The sequence below is a fragment of the Lucilia cuprina genome, chromosome 4 (assembly GCF_022045245.1).
Source record: "Lucilia cuprina isolate Lc7/37 chromosome 4, ASM2204524v1, whole genome shotgun sequence".
NCBI lineage: Eukaryota > Metazoa > Arthropoda > Insecta > Diptera > Calliphoridae > Lucilia > Lucilia cuprina.
This window is the reverse complement of record NC_060952.1, coordinates 58,850,405-58,873,272: the sequence shown is the minus strand read 5'-3', so window position 1 is coordinate 58,873,272 and position 22,868 is coordinate 58,850,405. Positions and strand designations below refer to the sequence as shown.

The following is a 22,868-nucleotide window of genomic DNA, read 5'->3' as shown; positions in this document are numbered from 1 at the left end:
GCAAAGACTCTTTATTTTCCATAATGGTTTTCTTAATATCTTGATAATCGCTATCATCAAATTCTGTTGATGTTAAGTCAATTTCACTAAAACCTTTTGTTGAATCAAATTTATCTACCTTAGTTCTAGACAAACAATCTGGCACGGTATTTAGAGCTACCGTTTTAATGCTCAATACTAAATTCATAACGTTATAGCTCCAACGCGCCAATCTTCCGCTAAGGTCTTTTTGTGACATTAGCCAATTAAAGGAAGAATGGTCCGTAATTATAAGGAATGGTAGCCCTTCAATATAAGCCTTAACCTATTCACGCACACAATAGCCGCCAAACATTCAGGTTCCGTCACCGTATAATTCTTTTGTAGACCATTCAATTTCTGGAACACATACGCGATGGGATGTTCCCTACCCTGAAATAGCACACCCCCAACACCTACAAATTCACTTCAGACAAGAGTTCAATATGCGATGAAAAATCCGAACTGCAGACCAAAAAGTTGTCCATGTAAATAAAAACATTTTCCCTCAACCGTGAAGGTATTACCTTGTCCATGAGACGACTCATTGTCTGTGGACCATTACATAGACCAAACGGCATATATTTGTAATGATACAAAGGCCTGCCGGGAATAACAAACGCAGTTTTCTCTTTTGAGTTCTCTGACAGCCGGATTTGCAGAAATGCGTCCTTTAAATCTATACCGCTTATGTAAATAGTGTTTTTAAGCCTACTGAGCAATCCATTTATGTGGGGTAAATGAATCTTTCTTGGTAACAGCAATGAACTTTCTAGAGTCAATGCAGAGTCTTACCTTTCCTGGTTTCCTTACGAGAACTGCAGGAGAACACCAGGGAGAGTTTGATTCTTCGATAACACCCATATTGAGTGATCTTTCGATTACGTGTACGCTTCCTCTTGTCTAGGTGGAGACAAGGGGTAATTTTTACATTTTATTGGTGTAACGTCACCAGTATCAATATTGTTGTCGAGCAAATCGGTGCATCCTAAGCCAAGAACCTCAAATGATGAAAATTTTGTGATCGTGAAAACTATCATTCGATTTTGAATCACATGCAGCTTCTGAAATATTTGGACTAGTGAATGAAACAGGGATTATGTCAGGGGCAAGTGAGAAATCTCTCCAATAATAGACACCAAAATATTCCTCTTGATTTAATGTTCAAAGTGTAAAATCTAGTTTTCGATATGAAATGTTATTTCTTTCCAAAAATGATAAGCAATCTTTGTCCACAACTGAGACGTCCAGAGACCAACTAATTTTTAATCTAGTATTCCAATTCTATCATCGGCTCCTATGATAGGCAATGGCCTATCATCGGAGTATTATTTAAGGGAATAAGGCAATTTGCGATTGCCCTGTGAATTGTGCTTATTTGGAAAATTAGGTGTAAATACACCTTTGTGACCCCATTTAAAACAGTTCCAACACTTTATGTTAGAACAATCATATCTAATTCTTCTATTAGAAATCTGAATCGTATAAATTTGTGGATCTGTGCCTTCCGAATCCCTTTCATCGTAAGTCGTAGCTTTTCTTAAATTGTTGTTTACGCAACGAAATCTTTAATAACACATCATGGTCTGATTCCAAACGACCGAACTCTTTGATAAGGGCTTATTTAGCTTTGTAAAAAGCCAATACCACTCCTCTGCTGTGCCCTCCAACAGAACATGAAAGTTCGATAGTAGATGGTCATCAAGGCATCTGGATCTGGCACAAAGTGTTTCAATTTTAAACAAAAAGTCTGAAGCAGATCCATTATACGTTATCTTCCACTTCTCAAATTTTATGTTTGCTTCACTATTCGCAGAATATCTGCTCTTATTATCCGAAGGACGATTACTATTGGAAACAGGAGTATTTGACTCCGTAAAATTTGTGAAAAACTCTGGTTGTATTTGATGTAGGAACACTACTAATTTGAGCTATACTAGCTCTTATTGACGTCAATTTTTTTCTAAACTCCTCTTGAGTATTTCTCATTGTTTGCTGCATTAAGGCAATTAATGAATCAAGAGAAATTGCTGAATTATTTGGGACTGAGGGAGCATTATTGCTGGGAAGAGAAAACTGTTCATTAACCAGATTCATTATTGGTTCTACGGGAGCTCTTTCACTACAATAAATGTTAACGTGTGGTTCTGAAGCAGAGTTTTGATTGCTAAGAAGTTGTATATCCTGAAATAATGTCGATGAGGGTAAGCTATTTGAACTTTTGTGGCCTATGAATCTGTTGTGTAGGTGGTTGTCTACTTGCTGGAGAATGAACTACTCTGGGTTTCGGACTACTTGTACTAGACTGTAATTCTGCAGATACATTACTTCGTGTAGCAGAAGAACCACGACCTTGTCCAAATGAACTATTTCTATTACCTCTTGAAGAATTTCTAGTTTCCATAGCAAATAAAAAAAAATCTAACAAAAATTGAAAAGTTTTTTGATGATGCAATATTGACACACATTTGTGAACAAAGTGCAATATATGCAACATAACATAATAGACCGAATCCAAATATAACAGTCGGTGAACTGCGCACATTTATCGGCATACTGATAGTAACGGGCTTCAATTATCACTCCAATTTTAGGAATTTGTGGAGTCAGGATGAAGTCATTCGCAACAATCTTGTAAGTAGCACATGCGTCGGAATCGTTTTCAAGAGATTTTGCTGTGTCTTCACTTCGAAGATAATTCCAAGGCCCCCTCGAAAGAGGGCGCAAATTTCGATAAAATGTGGAAATTGCGTCCTCTTACAGACCACCTAAAAGCAAAAATGATAGAGCATTTTCATACTGAACAAAACCTATCCTTCGATGAAAGTATGATAGCCTATTTTGGTAGACATGGTTGCAAGCAGTTCATTAAAGGCAAGCCATTACGGTTTGGATATAAAGTTTGGTCTCTTTGCACTCCATCGGGGTATCTGGTGAACTTCGAAATTTATCAGGGAAAGAATCCTCAGTCCAATTCTGAATATGAAGCCAAATTTGGAAAATGCGCGGCTCCATTAGTAAACATGATTGATGATTTCTCCGATGAAATGAAATTGCTACCATTTTCATTTTATTTTGATAATTTATTTACCAGCTATCCTTTGTTGGCTTATTTGAAATCATGCGGATATAATGCTACGGGAACAATACGTGAAAATCGCATTCCAGCAAGCTGTCCACTAGCACATAAAAAAACTTTCAAGTCGATGGAAAGAGGTTATTCCGAATCGATTGAGATGAAAAGCACAGGTATTCGTTTGGTGAAGTGGAAAGATAATAGTGTTGTCTGCATCTTATCTACTTGCTTTGGCGAAAATCCGAAGTCCATGGCACAACGTTATTCTAAGGAAAGGGGAGCTAAAATAAATGTACCCCGTCCTCTTGCAATCACGGAATACAACAAATATATGTACGGAGTAGATCGATTGGACCAAAATTTGGCTCAATATCGAATCTCATATAGAGGAAAGAAGTGGTGGTCTAGTATTTTTTACCTGGCTCATAGATGCTTGTATTCAAAATGCTTGGCAGCTTTATCGAAAAGACCAACCGACAATGACTCAGCTTGAGTTTCGAAAACAACTTGCAGTATACTACTGCAAACATTATGGTACAAAAGCCAAAACATCTGGTCCTATGACCTCCCACAGATATGCACAACAGCCGGGTCGAGTTGAACACACTCTCCGTTATGATCAAATTGGACATTTTGTAGTACCATCAAATCGTAGACACTGTGCTGGTGATCGATGCAAAGTTAACGGAAGAACAGCATGTGTAAAATGCAACGTTGGGCTTTGCGTAAAGTGTTTTGCAAGTTACCATACCAAACCATGATTTACATAAGTTCAAAATTTTTTTTCCTTCTTTTCACAAAAATGAATTATTTTCTTTATTTTTAATGTGGATCGGTCCATAGTTGACCCTTCCCCCCACATAAGGCACCCTTCAGAAAACGACTTTAGCGTTAATTATGGGCGTAAATATATCGAATATAGCGAAGAAATTTAACATAAGTATGTATCTTAGGAACCAAAACCTCTATATTAAATTTTATGTGGATCGGTCTATTATTGACCCTAGCGCCCATATAAGGTCCCCTTCAGAAAATGATAATAACACCACCCCATATAAATTCCGCCCCAGAAAATGACGCGAAAAATATTAATACCGCAAGGCAACTCGACATAAAACAATTTTGATTTAAAATCTGAAATCTGGAACTGATATATTCCTACAGACTTTTATGGTCCATATATATGTATAAATAACCCTACTCCCTATAAGAATTAGCACTGTCAATAGTAAAACCCCCATTAATGGACCTCTTTCAAATGTTACCCTGATGTTCTCATTAATATCGATATATAATAATAAAATATTCAAAATATCAATGTTCATTTATATGGCAGTGATTTGATGGTGGGTATAAAAGATTCGGCATAGCCGAATATAACACTCTTACTTGTTTTATTTTTTGCTTTATTTTTTTTAATAAATTAAATCATCATTAACTTTTCTTAGATGGGAAGGATAGCCAAAACAAATTGTAAATATATGTAAGCAAAGGTCATGTTTGTTAGGGACAAATTTAAAATTAAGGGTAATATTTCTGTCGAGGTGTTTATCAATTGGGTGGGAGAATTGTACCCCACATGACAACTCATCTCGTCATGCAAATATATTTTTTAATGTATAGAAAAAAGTATTTAAAACGTTTTCAATTGTGAGTTATTGACAATAATTTTTATGCGAATAATGTAAGTTTGAAATTTAAAACTAACACAACTTTTTTCCAAGTGCTTTTCAAAACAATTTTTTTACGATAAACAAAAACAAAATCTACGTCTCGTCAATGTTTACCAGCAATGAATACGAAAGTGTTGTTGTTTTACTCTTGCTTGTATACTGTTAAGAACAACAACAACGTATTGCTAGTATTAAGCGTGTAAGTGTAAGTTAAGCGTGTAAGTGTAAGTGTATAGAAAACACACTGTCTATAGCTAAGCGCATTTACAAAAACAAAAGAGTTAGTTTTTCTGTGTTTTTCGTTATGAATGCTTAGATGTCAGTTGGTTTAGATTCCTTGTGTATTTTGTGTTTTATTTCGTTTAGCGTTGTTGTTGTTGTTCTTTTTGTTTAGCTTTTGATGTAATAATAATGTAGTCGGGAAAAAATTTAAAATTTATAAAAGATGTTTAAAATACACTATGGTGAAGGGTATATAAGATTCGGCACAGACGAATATAGCACTCTTACTTGTTTTCATTCATAATCTCACCAAATCATTGTCATGTATATTTAAATAATTAATAACAACAATTTTTTGGGCCCAATATCAAGGAACAACATGAATTGCAACATATCATCATAATGATTTTGTGATTAATAAGAAAAAGTATTATTTAAGAGTCTCAATTATTATTATTTTATCTGTCTGTCGGTCCGTTTCAACTTTGTCCCAATGCATATCAATTAGTAAGCAGTATAAATTTCTTTTCATTTTTTATTAAATTTCCGTGGACAAAAAAAAAAAATCAGCTGTTAAAATGACTTCACCTTATTAGTTTCGCCATGATATATAGTATTTATGAATGCGTAGAATATCATTTTTTTATTTTTTGCTTTATTTTTTTTAATAAATTAAATCATCATTAACTTTTCTTAGATGGGAAGGCCAAAGCCAAAACAAATTGTAAATATATGTAAGCAAAGGTCATGTTTGTTAGGGACAAATTTAAAATTAAGGGTAATATTTCTGTCAAGGTGTTTATCAATTGGGTGGGAGAATTGTACCCCACATGACAACTCATCTCGTCATAGTTTAGTCTGTTCACTTTAAATTAATTTTTTTCTTTTACAAAGTAGTTAGATTTCTATAAGATTTTTGCATACTCTGTGGTATTTTTTTAAGGCATGACATGAGTATGTTAATTGCTTACGCTTTCGGTATATGGGTTAAGAGTTACTTCTACCAAATAGCTAGCAGGGAACATCATATTCGTGCCGCTTAACCACTGTCCATTTCGGTTAAAAACATAAAATCTAAAAATTTTTATTTTTGAAAGGCCCTCGATAAGGCCGAACGTGAAGCTTAGATAAGCTCTACGTAAAGTAGAAAAAAATGTAATAAAAAAAAGAAAAGATACTAATAATGTATATATTCTTAGGCCTAGTAGAAGACAATAAGTAAATTTGGAATTGAACATATTAAAAGTATTTATGTTAAACAATTTATTTACATTTACAAAATAACACCTTTTAAATTACTTCCTTAAATGTCTTAGCATTCTTATAATAGTTCTGAATCTAAATGCACTATGGAAAATGCATATGAAATATTTTTAAATCTTGTTTTCCATTTAAGAGTCCTATTTAAATATTTTAGTAGTAGAAGGACTAAATTTGGACATTTCTTAACCGATTTATTATCCTATATACCTATCAGAAATGATCAATTTTTGACTTAACATGAAATCTATCGTTTCTTTCATTAAATTTCGAAAATAATAAGTAATTTTGAATTGGATACATGATATATTAAATAATCAATGGAATTGGACCTAGAAAAAATGTTTTGTGAGGTATAAATTTATATATTATAACAAAAATAATCCGGGTTTTTGGTCATTTTGTATTGATAAACAAAAACTACATTACGGAAACTCCATCTATTTGGGGAGTATTGTGTAAATTTTATATAGAATTTTATAATATTGATTCTTATTCAATAAATCTAACACTAAGTACCATCCTAGCCATTCTAAGTATGGGTACATCACCATATACCACTATGGAACTATTAAATGCTAAAATCATATTTTAAATTGTTTATTTTATGAATAAGATACAGTAGGCATATTTGGATCTGGATAGTTATTCTTGATTTGGGTTTTAAATATTATAAGTGTATGTATTAGGTAAAAAATATTGCTTTTGTTCACGTTACGGTATGATATCCACCTCTATTTTAAAATATCCAAATTAGGCATTTTTTCTGTACTACACGATAGTTCACTCTACATTGGTGCCAAGCAACCTAGGGTCTGTTTAGAGGTATAAATTTAAACATAGTGTTCCTCCTAGTTCGTATATAGATTTGAAAAAGATAAATCAGGAGTCCAATAGTTTTCCTTGTATACAAGTCGCCTCCCTTTGGCAGTTAAAGACTTTGAAAGAGCATTCAGTGCGTTTTTCTAACAATTTTTTGATGAAATTTTCAGAGGTTGTCTCGGATTTTTGCTCATATCTCCGTTATTTACCGACCGATTTTGCTGATTTTAAATAGCGATCTTCTCGAAAGCATGTTCTCACGAAGGTGAAGGGTATAAAAATAAAGGTAACAAAACAAAAAGAAATATATAAATAATTGAAGTACAATAAAAGTTAGCAAAAGATATATTAATACACTAATGAAAAAATGTTAGTAAATTCAATTTAACATTTTTAAATTGTAATAATTTGTATTAAAATAAGAAAAAGATATAAAAATTTTGATTAATTTTAATTAAAGATTTACACTATGATTTTTAATTTAGACCAATAAGTAATATAATTCAGATAACATTTTTTTTCTTATAAATTTTAACAAAATTTATGTGCAATAATATTAGGTTTTAAGAGCAGTAATATTAGGTTTTAAGTGTAATAATATTAGGTTTTAAGTGGAATATAGATTTAAGGTTTTTTAATATATTTTAGGAAATTTTCACATAGATTTTTACTATTTTTAGGAAATTCTTTTAGGTGTTATAATTGTTAATGTAATTTAATTAAATTTTCTAGTAATATAATATAAGTAATATAATTCAGATAACATTTTTTTTCTTATAAATTTTAACAAAATTTATGTGCAATAATATTAGGTTTTAAGAGCAGTAATATTAGGTTTTAAGTGTAATAATATTAGGTTTTAAGTGGAATATAGATTTAAGGTTTTTTAATATATTTTAGGAAATTTTCACATAGATTTTTACTATTTTTAGGAAATTCTTTTAGGTGTTATAATTGTTAATGTAATTTAATTAAATTTTCTAGACAATTTAAGATTAAATTTTTAAGGATTTGCATTTTTTTTAGCAAATTTAGTTAAATATTTAATTCTAGGAATTTAAAATAAGTTTTACCTTTTATTATAGATTTATGAGTAATTATGTAACATGTAATTGCCGTATATATTAAATTCCCAAATTGTTAAAATTCTAAATTTACGAAATATTGTCCAGATAAGTAATATAATTCAGATTAAAGTTTTCTTCTTATAAATTTTAACAAAATTTATGTGCAATATTATTAGGTTTTAAGAGCAAAATTATTTGTTCAATTCACAATCGATGTTGTAGCGTTGTATGTCAGCAGCTGCTATAATAGTCATAACAATGTTGTTGGTATTTTCTATGCAAAAGCTCTATACAACTCATACGACAATTTTTCATATGTTTTTCGAATGTTGTAATAAATTGTAGTGTTGCCAATTGTTTATTTCAACATATAAACAATAATTCAAACGATTTTAGCATAAACAAGTAAGAGTGTTATATTCGGCTATGCCGAATCTTTTATACCCACCATCAAATTACTGCTATATAAACGAACTTTGATATTTTGAATATTTTATTATTATATGGCTAGGGTCAAATAAGGGCCGATCCTTACGAAAATCTGCAGTGTCATTTATACTTATATAAAACTTATTTGTGCCAATTTTAAGAGAGATAGTAGAGTATTTGACGCAATTATGGCATAAAAAGTACAAATCAGGAGGTACGGTTGTATGGGGGCTAGGTGAAATAATGGACCGATTTCAACCATTTTCAATAGGCTTCGTCCCTGTGCCATGCTTGGTCCAAATTTCATCAAATTATCTGGAAAATTACGGCCTGTACCTTGCGCTGAAGGTTTACATGGACAGCCAGCGGACAGACGGACGGACATGTCTTAATCGACTCAAAAAATGATTCTGAATCGATCGGTATACTTTAAGGTGCAGAATATATATACTTTATGGGGTCTTAGAACAATATTTCGATGTGTTACACACGGAATGACAAAATCAATATACCCCCCATCTTTTTTGATGGTGGGTATAAAAACGATAAAGTGGTAACACTGAAATCAAAAACAATAAAACTAAAATTTTATTAAAAACAGTTTATTTATTAGTTTAAAATGTGGAATAAAGAAAATAAAAGAATTGAAAATTCAAAGAAATTAATTTCTTTTATTTCGCATTTTTATTTAATTTAATATTTTTTGATTTTTTTTTTCTTTTGACATTGTTATGTGTATTTGTTTTGATTGTTTTTTTTTTTTGTTTTTCATTGAGAACATAAACTTATGACTTGCTGCAAAGATTTCTCATATCTCCATTACTTATGGACGATATTCAGAAAGCACGTCTAACATAATTATTGAAGGATCTTGCCGATATCTAGGGTTCTTTAGAAATTGTTTTCAACAAACATGCAGACAGAAGGACATGGCTTAAGTAATTGACTCCGCTATCTATAAGGATCCAGAAAATATATACTTCATATGGTCGGAAAATTATATTATAAAAATTACAAACGGGATGAAAAACTTATAAACACCCTTCTCACGAAGGTGAAGGGTATAAAAATAACTAAAATTTCCTAAAAACAGAATATTTTTTAGTTTAAAATGTCGAATAAAGAAATTTTACTATTCAATTATTCGATTTATAAACTAAAATAAGTATCATATTAATATGATACTTATTTTAGTTTATATAAAATTTATAGACATTAAAATAGAGTGATTTGAATAATTTTTTATAGTGAGCTCATTAGAATTCAACTAACAATATTTTATTTATTTGTGTTCACCGTGTTTTATACAATATTTAAAACTATCATTTATTTATAAAATTCTTATAAGAATGTTGCGATTTTTCAATGTCGGCAACTTTAAATATTATTGGAACATATCTAGTAGAATTACAATAAAATAATTTTTAGCGCATATCAGAATTTTTAAGCATGAAAATAGTTAAGGCCAGAAATTAATAAATTTAAATTTTTAATTTTTCAGGTTAAAATCTGGTTTCAAAATCATAGATATAAGTGCAAAAGACAAGCTAAGGAAAAAGCAATGGCAGAACAAAATCAACAAAATCAGGTATTGTTAAATAATCTTATATTATAATTAAAAAATTCTACAAAAACTACAAAAATTTTGTACGAATATCTTTGTGTTTCATATCAATATTTTTCACAAAAACTGGCGATATACCATTATGGAGAGTGGTAATTTCCGTATGAAGTAAATATTAAATATGTATATTAAGAAAACTTTAGCAGTTACAGTGCTGATCCTTTTTTATACTGAAACAAAGTCATTTTCGATTAAGTTTTTTAAGTGTCTAAAACATGTATTAGCAAAGTTGCAAAGGTAAGACTAGAAGGAGAAACATTTAGGACAAAGGTCGAAAAACAGGAAAAATGAGTACATTGATGCTTTAAGATTGTTTATTCTGTTCTAAGCCTAAAACTTTTCGGGGAGGTGCCTGTCTCTCTATACTTATGCCCGTAACAAGGACCCAAGCTTTACTTGGGTCCTTGTTGATCCCTTTGTAATTATACCTGTAAGAGAAGAAAGAGAGAGATAAGGGAGAGTGGAAAAAGAGAAAGTGAGAATAGCAGTAAGATTTTGAGAAAGAAAAAATACACCATGGATTAAACAGTGTGAATATTGTATTCATACACATTTTGTCAGATGAATGAAATCCATGAGACGTTATAGTTGAATATTCGATAAATCGAACAGATCACCAAAGTATGTCGATCCAAACGTCCGAAGTCTGGCCTCCGCCAGATCAGGACACTTAAAGAGAAGATGAGTAATATTATCTTCTTCATCCTCGTTTTGACAACTTCTGCAGGAATCGTTGAATGGAAGACTTAAACTAACCAAATTTACAGTGGCCAGCGATAACCGATATCAGCAATGCTATTTCTATACAAATCCTGTGCCCCTTTACCCAAATTAGGGTGATGTTCGAATGTCTCGCTATTTCATTGAGAGACGTCCGGCATTCATGGACAAGTTTGGATGTAGAAAACACACCAATTAGGGATTTAATAGTAGCTTTACTATCGTTATAAATTCTGATATCCCTATTAGATATCCGACAGTACCTTAGCCAATTTAACGCCCTCTTTATCGCCGATATTTCAGCGTGAAGGATACTACATTCAAATTCCTTAATGAAAATGCCACCGTCTACTCCTTTCGCCGAGACTCCGAAGAGATATGGATCCTATTTCTTCATTTGAGTTCCGATTTAAAAAATTTTAGATCTCCTCATCGAGCACACTATAAAAAATGTCGTCGTAGCAGTAAATTACTCTATTTTTTATGGAAAATTCAATTTTGAGCAAAAATTCTCAAATCGCATAGTCGATATCAAATTATAGTGACCTGTTTTATATGACCCAATATGTTCTTAATCATTTTGTAACGGGTTTCGATAACCCCGCCCCAGGTATGGATATAATAGGCAAAAAACCAAAAAATCCCATTTTTGGGATTTTTTAAAACTTTTTTGGAAATTGCGGGATTTCTAATAAGAAAATTTTTATTTAATTTTGGATTTTGAGTAAAAAGTCTACCTAACTGTAAAATTTCATCAAAAAATATTCATTAATAAAATTTTTATTGCAATTTGAAAAATTTGTATCTTCGCAAAAACTGAATAAAAAACATTTTTAATTTTTTTAAGTATTCCGCGAATTTTTTAATTTTCAAAAAATTACCTTTCCATTGATGTATAACATGCCTACCTAATGTTTTTAAGTGACAAATTAATTAGGAAAAACTCAACCTCTTTTAGAAAATTTACCTAGCACTATTATTTTCATTCATAAGGTTAACTCTGAAAATTCGAAATTTTTATTTAATTATGGATTTTGAGTAAAAAAGTCTACCTAACTGTAAAATTTCATCAAAAAATATTCATAAATAATTTTTATTGCAATTTGAAAAATTTGTATCTTCGCAAAAACTGAATAAAAAACATTTTTAATTTTCTTTAAGTATTCCGCGAATTTTTTAATTTTCAAAAAATTACCTTTCCATTGATGTATAACATGCCTACCTAATGTTTTTAAGAGACAAATTAATTAGGAAAAACTAAACCTCTTTTAGAAAATTTACCTAGCACTATTATTTTCATCCATAAGGTTAACTCTTAAATTTGTTACATATATTAAAAAATTTACAGGTATTATTTTTTAAACTGCAATGATTTTTACCCCTATAGGTCACTTTAATAGGTAGCTTATTAAAGTGACCTATTGAGGAAAAATTCATTACATAAGGATACTTTAGACATATTAGGTAGAATATCATAACCCTTTAAAAAATAATTTAATTTAAGTACCTGTAATTAATATATAAGACAACTTTATATCTGTTTGTAATTATTTGTAATTTAACCATCTAACCATGGCGATCGTACTAAAAAAAATGATTTGTGCTCCATTTTATTTGAACACTCTTCAGCTCCTTTTTCAAGATAAAGTCAACTTCTTATTGAAATATATTGAAACTGCACATAAAAATAAAGTGATAAAACTGATATATGTAAAATTGAAAATTTTATAAAATCAGTTGATATAAAACTGAAGAGTGTTCGGTATTCCATTGCTAAATTTCGATCGAAATTTTCTGATTGGCTGGATGAATGTGTAGAAGTTGCTATTTGCGTATCAACTGTCGGTGCTCCCTGTATGAGGATTTGAGCTCAAAATCAAAGAGGAAAAGGTTATCAACTTCACTAGAAACCTTATCTAACGAAGAAGTTTCGACACTTTTAAAGCAATGTTAAGAAAAGAAAAACAGCCTTTGGATGCAATAAAAATTGCAAATATTTTTCCAACCGCATCACCAAGACGACTGAAAAGAATTGTAAAGAGTATACCCACGCCATCATCTGATACAACGTTCACTGAGGAAGAAGCTATTGCGCTTATATTGCAGCTGGGATTAAGTCGTGATAACTACATAACGTTAAGAAAGGCGCTATCTGAAAAAGGAGTGGATGTTTTACCATCATATGACAAAATAAATGAAAAGAAGAAAAACATTATACCACTTCCTATTGAAATAACTGATCGGAAGGCTATTATTGGACTCGGCGCTCTACTCGAAAATACTGCTTTAAGGATTGCTTCTGACTTTTCTTCAGACCAACTAAAAAAAATAAATTCTTGTGATCTTCAACTCATTTGTAAGTGGGGATGTGATGGATTATCAGCACTCTCGGAATATAAACAAATCAACACAAGTGAATCATCTTCCGAGTATAAAAGTGTATTTATGGCATCGCTAGTTCCATTAAGAATTCGAAAGTATGCTGACAGCGATTCTCCATCAACCAGTTTCGATGATATTTGGAAGAATTCGACTCCAGGATCCAAAGCTTTTTGTAGGCCAATAAGCTTTGATTATATAAAGGAATCCAAAACAACAACGCAAGATTTGATAAATCGTATTGAAGCAGAAATTAAAAACTTGGAACCTATAACAATCGAAATAGAAAATTATTCGTTTAACATGTCCTATGATTTAAAACTTACAATGATTGATTGGAAAGTTGGAAATGCCATTACAGGAACATCATCTACTTGGTACTGCTACATATGTGGTGATAAAAAATTAGAATTTTCGAATATTTCCAAGCAAAGGTCAATAAATGAGGAAACATTACAATTTGGAATATCCCCCTACATGCTCGCATACGATTTCTGGAACATTTTCTACATTTTGCATATGTTTTAAAGTACAGAAGCATACCGGAAAATGCAAACAAAAGTGCAAATAACAATAAGGAGTTAATGGAAATGAGAGCCAGTGAGAAAAGAAGAATTCAAGAGGAATTTAAAAAGCGGATGGGATTAAATATTGATAAACCACTCACAGGATATGGAAGCACAAACGATTATTCTAATGGCGATAAATAGCAAGCATAAAGTGAACGCAACAAAATTTGGAGAGTATTCTACAAAAGTTTCTAAATTACTTTTGGAATTATATCCCTGGAAAGAAATGACACCTACAGTTCACAAGATATTATGTCATGGAAAGGTCATCATAGAACATAATATTCTGCCTTTAGGAGAGCGTACAGAAGAACCCCAAGAATCGAGGAATAGAGACTTTAAGCATATTCATCAGTTTAGCTCAAGGAAGTGTTCTAGGCAGTCTCAAAATGAAGATATTTTTAATAATCTGATTCTATCTTCTGATCCTGTTTTATCTACTATAAGGAAACGTTGGATTTGCTACAAAACGTTAGCATTTGAAAATATTCATGAATTTAAAGATTTACTTTATCTTTTAGATATGGACTACTATGATACCGATTATTTTACAAAATTATATTAATTTATAAAAAAAATAAAGAAAGAATATATTTATATAAAATAAATACTTGTTAGTTTTTTAGGGACAAATTGTAAAATCGTAAAAAGTGCCTGTAAAAATTCATAAAAATTTAGGTAGTAAAACATGCCTAACAAATGTATGGGTGAAATAGTGCTAGGTAAATTTCCCAAAAGATGTTGAGTTTTCCCTAATTAATTAGTCACTTAAAAAACTTTAGGTAGACATGTTATATATCAATGGAAAGGTAATTTTGTCTATTTTTGAAAATTAAAAAATTCGCGGAATACTTAAAAAAAATTAAAAATGTTTTTTATTCAGTTTTTGCGAAAATACAAATATCTCCAATCGCAATAAAAATTTTATTTATGAATATTTTTTGATGGAATTTTACAGTTAGGTAGATTTTTACCCAACTGTAAAAAGTTTAAAAAATCCCAAAAATGGGATTTTTTGTTATTTTGCCTATTACCAGGGGCAGGGTTATCGAAACCCGTTACAAAATGATTAAGAACATATTGGGTCATATAAAACAGGTCACTAAAATTTGATGTAGAGTATGCGATTTGGGAATTTTTGCTCAAAATTGAATTTTCCATAAAAATAGAGTTTTTTTGGATGGACCTTGTCCCCTCGGTATCAAAAATTTGCGGGTTTTATTTCATTTATCGTATTTTATGTAAAGTCAGCTTTCCAAAAAGTATAGCTTCTGTATACATCTTCTTAGAAACTTTTTAGATAACTTAAAAAGAAAAAGATACTTTTTTTTCCTAAAAAAAGCAAAAATCGCCTTTTTTAATTAAAATGCCTATAACTTTGGACTCAGTCATGATTTTTACATAATTCTTTGCCTGCTTGATATATAAACTTGTTGTTAAGCGAATAAAAAATGGCGAAAATCGGGAATATTTGGACCCGCTATTGTTATAAGGACGGTAAAAATTTTTAAATTTTAATTTTCAAATGCGAATATTTCCTAAACTATAAGAGATAATTTACTGCTATTTTTTATAGTGCTCGATGAGGAGATTCTATATACGAAATTTTTTAAGTCGGAACTCAAATGAAGAAATAGGATCGTTTTAAAAATTTGTGCATACCAAATTTCATTAAAATCGGATTAACCGTTTAGAAGTTACCGAATTATTTCCCTCTTTTTTTCCTATACCACTGTGCAGCGTATTCATTAAGATATTATTCGCTTATTTCAGGTTTATTACGAACATGTTCCTTGCAAAATTTCTGCAATAAACCATCTTAATTAAGCATTAATGAATGTGGGGGTTAGTGACAACAATATGTTTGAGTTTACTAAAACTTTTCACTCACTAAATTCGGTAACCTCATATCTCCTAAACTAGAAAAGATACAAAAATAGTTTAAAGCTTATCGTCGTTCATTTAAAAAAATAAGCGGCAGGTGTCTGTTACCCCATACCCCATGTATCTTTTAAACCAGTGAACATATTTTTTACTCCTTCATAACTTGACGAAAAAATAAAAATATAAATTTAGTACTTTTTTGTTATTCGGATGTTTAAGGGGTGAAAATTGTACCTATTTTTGGTACTTTTTTCATAAAACATTGATTTTGCTTAATTAATTAACTTTATACATATAAATACGAGCTATAAATAAACGGGCTCCCACTACAATGTTGCAACATTTTGGAATAGAATTTTTATTTCGTTAATGGGTAGAAAAAAAGTACCAAAAGGGGTAAAAATGGGAAATTTGATTTTATTCAAACACAATGATCCAATTTAGATAAATATGCGTAATGGCATTTCCAACTTTCCCATCAATCATTGTAAGTTTTAAATCATAGGACATGTTAAACGAATAATTTTCTATTTCGATTGTTATAGGTTCCAAGTTTTTAATTTCTTGCGTTGTTGTTTTGGATTCCTTTATATACTCAAAGTATATGGATCCTGGAGTCGAATTCTTCCAAATATCATCGAAACTGGTTTATGGAGAATCGCTGTCAGCATACTTTCGAAGATCACAAGCAGTATTTTCGAGTAGAGCGCCGAGTCCAATAACAGCTTTTCGATAAGTTAATTCAATAGGAGATAGTATAATGCTCTTCTTTTTTCATTTATTTTGTCATATGATGGTAAAAAATCCACACCTTTTTCAGATAGCGCCTTTCGTACTTATCACGACTTAATCCCAGCTGCAACATAAGCGCAATAGCTTCTTCCTCAGTGAACGTTGTATCAGATGATGGTGTGGGTATGCTCTTTACAATTCTTTTCAGTCGTCTTAGTGATGCGGTTGGAAGAATATTTGCAATTTTTTATGGCATCCAAAGGCTGTTTTTTGCTTTAAAAGTGTCCGAAACTTCTTCGTTAGATAAGGTTTCTAGCGGAGTTGATAACCTTTTCCTCTTTGATTTTGAGCTCAAATCCTCATACTGCTTACAGGGAGCCTCAACAGTTGATACGCAAATAGCAACTTCTTCACATTCATCCAGCTAATCAGAAAATTTCGATTGAAATTTAGCAATGGAATACCCAACACTCATCAGTTTTATATTACCTGATTTTATAAAATTTTCAATTTTACATATATCAGTTTTATCCACTTTATTTTTATGTGCAGTTTCAATATATTTCAAGAAGATGTTGACTTTATCTTGAAAATGAGCTGAAGAGTGTTAGAAAATAACAAATAAAAAATAAAACAAACAGATATAAACCTGTCTTATACATTAATTACAGATACTTAAATTAAATTATATTAAGGGTTATGATATTCTACCTAATATGTCTAACGTTTACTTATGTAATGAATTTTTCCTCAATAGGTCACTTTAATAAGCTATCCATTAAGATGACCTATAGGGGTAAAAATCATTACAGTTTAAAAAATAATACCTGAACATTTTTTAATATATGTAACAAATTTAAGAGTTAACCTTATGGATGAAAATAATAGTGCTAAGTAAATTCTCTAAAAGATGTTAAGTTTTCCCTAATTAATTTGTCACTTAAAAAACATTAGGTAGGCATGTTATATATCAATGGAAAGGTGATTTTGTCAATTTTTGAAAACTGTATATAATTTTTGAAAATTAAAAAATTCGAGGAATACTTAAAAAAATTAAACATGTTTTTTATTCAGTTTTTGTGAAGTTACAAATTTCGAATATTTTTTGATGAAATTTTACAGTTAGGTAGATTTTTTTTACTCAAAATCCAAAATTAAATAAAAATTTCGAATTTTCTTATTAGAAATCCCGGAATTCCAAAAAAAGTTTTAAAAAATTCCAAAAATGGGATTTTTTGTTTTTTTTTTGCCTATTATATCCATACCAGTGGCGGGGTTATCGAAACCCGTTACAAAATGATTGAGAACATATTGGGTCATATAAAACAGGTCACTATAATTTGATATCGACTATGCGATTTGAGAATTTTTGCTCAAAATTGAATTTTCCATAAAAAATAGGGTTTTTTGGATGGACCTAATCCCCTCGTTATCAAAAAATTTTAGGTTTTGTTTCATTTATCATATTTTATGTAAAGTCAGTATAAATTCTATATACATCTTCTTAGAAATTTTTTAGATAACTTAAAAAGAAAAAGATACTTTTTTCCCAAAAAATGACAAAAAATTGCCTTTTTTTAATTTTTTAATTTGAAATGCCTATAACTTTGGACTCAGTCATGATTTTTACATAATTCTTCCACTGCTTGATACATAAACTTGTTGTTAAGCGAATAAAACAAATGGCGAAAATCGGGAATATTTGGACCCGCTATTATCAAAAAACTAAAGTAAGGACGGTAAAAATTTTAAAATTTTAATTTTCAAATGCGAATATCTCCTAAACTGTACGAGATAATTAACGACACTTTTTATAGTGCTCGATGAGGAAATTTTTTTAAATCGGAACTCAAATGAAGAAATAGGATCGTTTAAAAAATTTAACATAGCCGAGGTGTACTAATTTGAGGACCCCCCGCCGGTCCCCTGGTTGGCCTATAAGGTCCAAATTCAAAACCTAAACTCGACAACACCTCCTCTTTGTGCATACCAAATTTCATTAAAATCATTAAATAGTGCTCGATGAGGAGATTCTATATACGATTTTTTTAAATCGGAACTCAAATGAAGAAATAGGATCGTTTTAAAAATTTAACATAGCCGAGGTGTTTTAATTTGAGGTCTCCCCGCCGATCCCTGGTTGGCCTATGAGGTCCAAATTCAAAACCATACCATACCAAATTTCATTAAAATCGCATTAACCGTTTAGAAGTTGCCGAATTATTTCCCTCTTTTTTTCCTATACCACTGTGCGCTGGTAATTGTTTATGCAACTAGTTAAATACGGTGAAAATAGCTTTCGATGAACTGATTGGAAAAAGAAATTGACAGTAACATTTCTGTAGATAATAAAGGATTAATGTGCAAAGCTTTATTTGGTAATAAATAAAAAGTGTTTACGTAATTTTCGAAAGTGATCCTTGTATGGAAATAACAGATAATTATGGATCGTTAAACAAATTTTTAAGTATATTTTCTGTATACATTGCCAAACTTTGAATGGATATCATTGTTTGGCATGAGTTATATGCATTAAAGTGTCTTTCTGAAAAGAACATTTTCCGTAAGCTATGACCAATTGTGGACTTATCGAAATTTTACAGTGACTTTTATGTGCATAAAAGTAATATTTTTATCTTAATTAAATAATGATTTAGGTGCGTTTAAGTGATTTTCCTAAAAGAAGATATACCAATTATGGGCCGAATGGAAAAAACTTACACTTACATTTGCGTCTATAAATGTGATATTTTTGTCAAATTTCGTATGGTAGCTATGACCAATTATGGACAAAGGAAATATTTGTGAGTAATTATCTAAATTAGGTTATGAGTTATGGACGTTTAAGTGATTTTTCGACATTCTAACAGATGTTATTATAAACACATTTTCGTGAAAAACGTACATTTGTATAAACCGATTTTTTCCAATTTGTATCAATGTTGATCACGGCATTAAAAGTTGCATCTTTGACAAAATTAATCTATCTGCAGTACAAATAAATATGTGAAAAATTCAAATTTTTTCAAGGTTGTCGACGATCTTGCTAATTTTCAATACCAAATTGCTTAGTATAATAATGAATATTTTAATTTATGGAGTTGCATTTTGACAGACAGACAGACAGACAGACATACGGACTTATCTAGATCGACTCAGAATTTCATAAGGATCAAGAATATATATATATTTTGCTGGGTCTTAGATGAATATTTCAATATTACAAACAAAGTGACAAACTTATATATACCCTCTATCAAAACTGATCTCCAATTATTCCGGGTTTAAATTTAAAAATATTTTTCTGAAATATATGAATTTGAAAATATTATAATTGTGGTATTAATTGTATTTTATTATTCATTTGACTTTGTAACATATTTTACTACGACTTTAATAACAAAGTCAAATGAATAGTGAAATTTATTGAATTTCACAGAAATTATAATATACTATATTTTTGTTCCCGGTGTTAAGTAAAGAAAATAATTGGTATTTATGCCAAAAAATACTAATTTTAACCTTAAAATTTAATTTTATTCCTTAAATTTAAATCATCCAAAAATATAATATTTGTTAGTCCTTTGTTCCATTAAAATATTAATATTTTAAATTTGAAGACTTTAGGATATTTTATACAGCAAATACCCGTTTTTGCCCCCTTTGAATGGGCTAATAAAATATGCATATTTCTGATACTATAAAAAGGCGAAGTTGCTTTAAAATAGAAAAATTGGTCTTGAAGCACAAAAGTAGATTTTCCCCCTTTTGTCCTATTGTTTGTATCTTTTGATCCAACTTTCACAACAGTACAATGTTAATTCATATTTCTGAAACTTTAAAGAGCTTAATACAAACCATTTTGGCATAAGTAAAGACAATAAGTAATTAGTGTTTGTGCTCAAAAGTACTAATATTGGCCGCTTTTCACCCATTTAATCCCCTTTTACCGCCCTCCAATATTTGAAAACTGATGTAGCCTAAAGGCCTAACTATAATATGCTTACATAAACTGAAGTTAACTTAAGCAACTGTGCGAGCACATATAAAACGTGTGTGACTAATTCGTCAAATTTTATTTGTTTAAGCAAAGAGCGATACTGACATCACATTCAGTACGGAATCAATTGATTGTTTATTTTACATAAAGAAAATAATAAAAAAATGAAAATTATCAAGAAAATTATTTTCTTTCAATAAAATATGAAATATGTACTTTTTTATAACGTGTAAAATGTGCAAATGGAGCTAAAATTATAGCCACCTAAAAGTTTCGTTGGATTTTCTTAAGCACTTGAGAGATTTTTCGTTCAAATTTTTCATTAACTTAAGCTTGCTTATTCACATTATAGTTGGGTCTTAATGTTCCAAATTTCAACAAAATCGGTTTAGCAGTTTAGGCGAGATTGAACAAACAAACAATAAAACGAACAGACGTACAAAGAGATTTATAATAAACTAGCTTATACCCGGTGTGCTTCGCTACCCCTATCGAAATTAAATACATAATAAAAAAATATTTAGTTACTAAATTATAAAATTTTTCTTAAATGTTTATTATAATTTCTCTTGAGGATTCTAGCTCTAATAGTTTCCTAGATACCTATTTTTTCTATTTAATTCATGTGGGGTCTTCAAGTTCCCCAGATTAAAGTCCGTCCTTTATCCTAAAAATGTTTAGATGAATATTAATATAATATCTAGTTCTATTTTCCTAGATAAGCAATATTTTGTGTTTTATTCATAGTCCCCATTAAAAGTTCGCTCGTTATACTCTAAATGTTTAGATGAATGTAAAAATTCTTCAAGTGAAGTTTAATGATTCTATCTCTAACAGTTTCTCAAGTCTACGAATTTTTCCATTTTATTCATATGGGCGCTGCAATATTAAAGTTCTTCGTGCAAAAATTTAAGAATTTAGTTGTATAAGTTGTATAAGATTCTAACTGTAATAGTTTCCAATATAAACGAATTTTTGTATTTAATTTATATGGAAGGTGCCAGGCCCCTAACGCCAGTCCTCCCACATTTTATCCTAAATAATCATATTTACACTAAAGTGGCTCCGAAAAAATTTGAGGGTTCTAACTGTTATATTATCTCAAATATACGCATTTTATATTTTCTTAATGTGGGCGTGGCTCCTCACCCACTTGAAAATAAAAAGTAGCCTATTACCTATTCCAGACATACGGGAATACGCTGTGAAAATTTCAAGCAAATCGGTTCAGCCGTTTCGTAGTATATAGCGTTCAAACATACAAACAAACACACATTCTTTTTATATAATTAGAAGAAGATATTTGGATTAAAAATTTATAAATTTGATATTTGGGAACCAGTATAAAAGATAAAGTTGCAAGAATTGCTCTGGAGTTCCAGCGAGCATTACTGAGTGATTGTATTGTTTTATATTTCATATATGGGAGATGATGTTTTTTCCTTCCAGCATTTCATCCATAGCATGCCGTAATATATAACACAAGGTGTTGACACCCTATATACTGTGGTTGTGGTAATGAAAGCAACTTTTTACCACCAGTGTTTACACTTGTTGTATGGCAAATTATCATTTTAATTGATTTAAATAAATCAAATATATAAAAAATTTTTAAAATCTTATTATATATCGTCGATGCTTTTCCATTCTCTTAAACAAGTAGTGCTAATTTAATTTCTATATATGTAAATCTTGTGCACAATTTTCAAGTAAATTGGATGAAATTTGGCTCAAGGACGAAGCCTATTGAAAATATCGGTCCATTATAGACCCCATACAGACGTACCTTCTACATAGGGCTCATAATTAAGTTAAATGTTCTATTATGTCAACAAAAGTTGGCAAAACTTAGTTTTATAGAACTTTTAAAAACATTACAGATTTTTGTAATGCTCGGGCCTCATTTGACCTTAGCCCCATACAAACTCCTATAAACTCTAATATCACTTTTAAATTCTACATAAATAACTTTGCCAAAAATATGTAAAAATATTCCGGAATAAAATTTATAAATAAATCAAATGCTTTATTTTTAAATAATCCCCATTTTTAACATACTGATTGGTATACGGTATCATATAGTTTATAAATTCCAGGTTGGGTTGGCGATAAAATGTGTATTTCCGATTCAGAAAACTCCAGTATTTCGTATAATAAATAAACGTCTTTAAAATTGTTGAGAAACTTTTTTCCATTTTCGTGTAAACCTTGTAATCAAACTACATGTTTGTTAAAATCATGAAGAATCTAGATTTTGTAGTTTCACAGATAAAGGAAATTTTGTGTTTAATTCAAGGTGCCAAGTCTTGTCCGCCTTCAAGTACAGTTTAAAGATTCTAGCTCTAATAGTTTCTCAGATATACGAATTTTTCTATTTTATTCATATTGAGGCT

General features: G+C 30.3%; 1 protein-coding gene across 1 annotated transcript in view; it reads left to right on the top strand.

Moving 5' to 3' along the window:
• LOC111690106 (thyroid transcription factor 1-like) overlaps nt 1-11,244 on the top strand; it is a 250,405-nt gene extending 239,161 nt beyond the window's left edge. Inside the window, exons 6-7 of the mRNA XM_046947845.1 lie at nt 10,069-10,155; nt 11,161-11,244. Of these exons, the coding sequence (XP_046803801.1) occupies nt 10,069-10,155; nt 11,161-11,244 (171 nt within the window). The remainder of the gene's footprint in view (nt 1-10,068; nt 10,156-11,160) is intronic.
• Nucleotides 11,245-22,868: the final 11,624 nt, after the last annotated feature.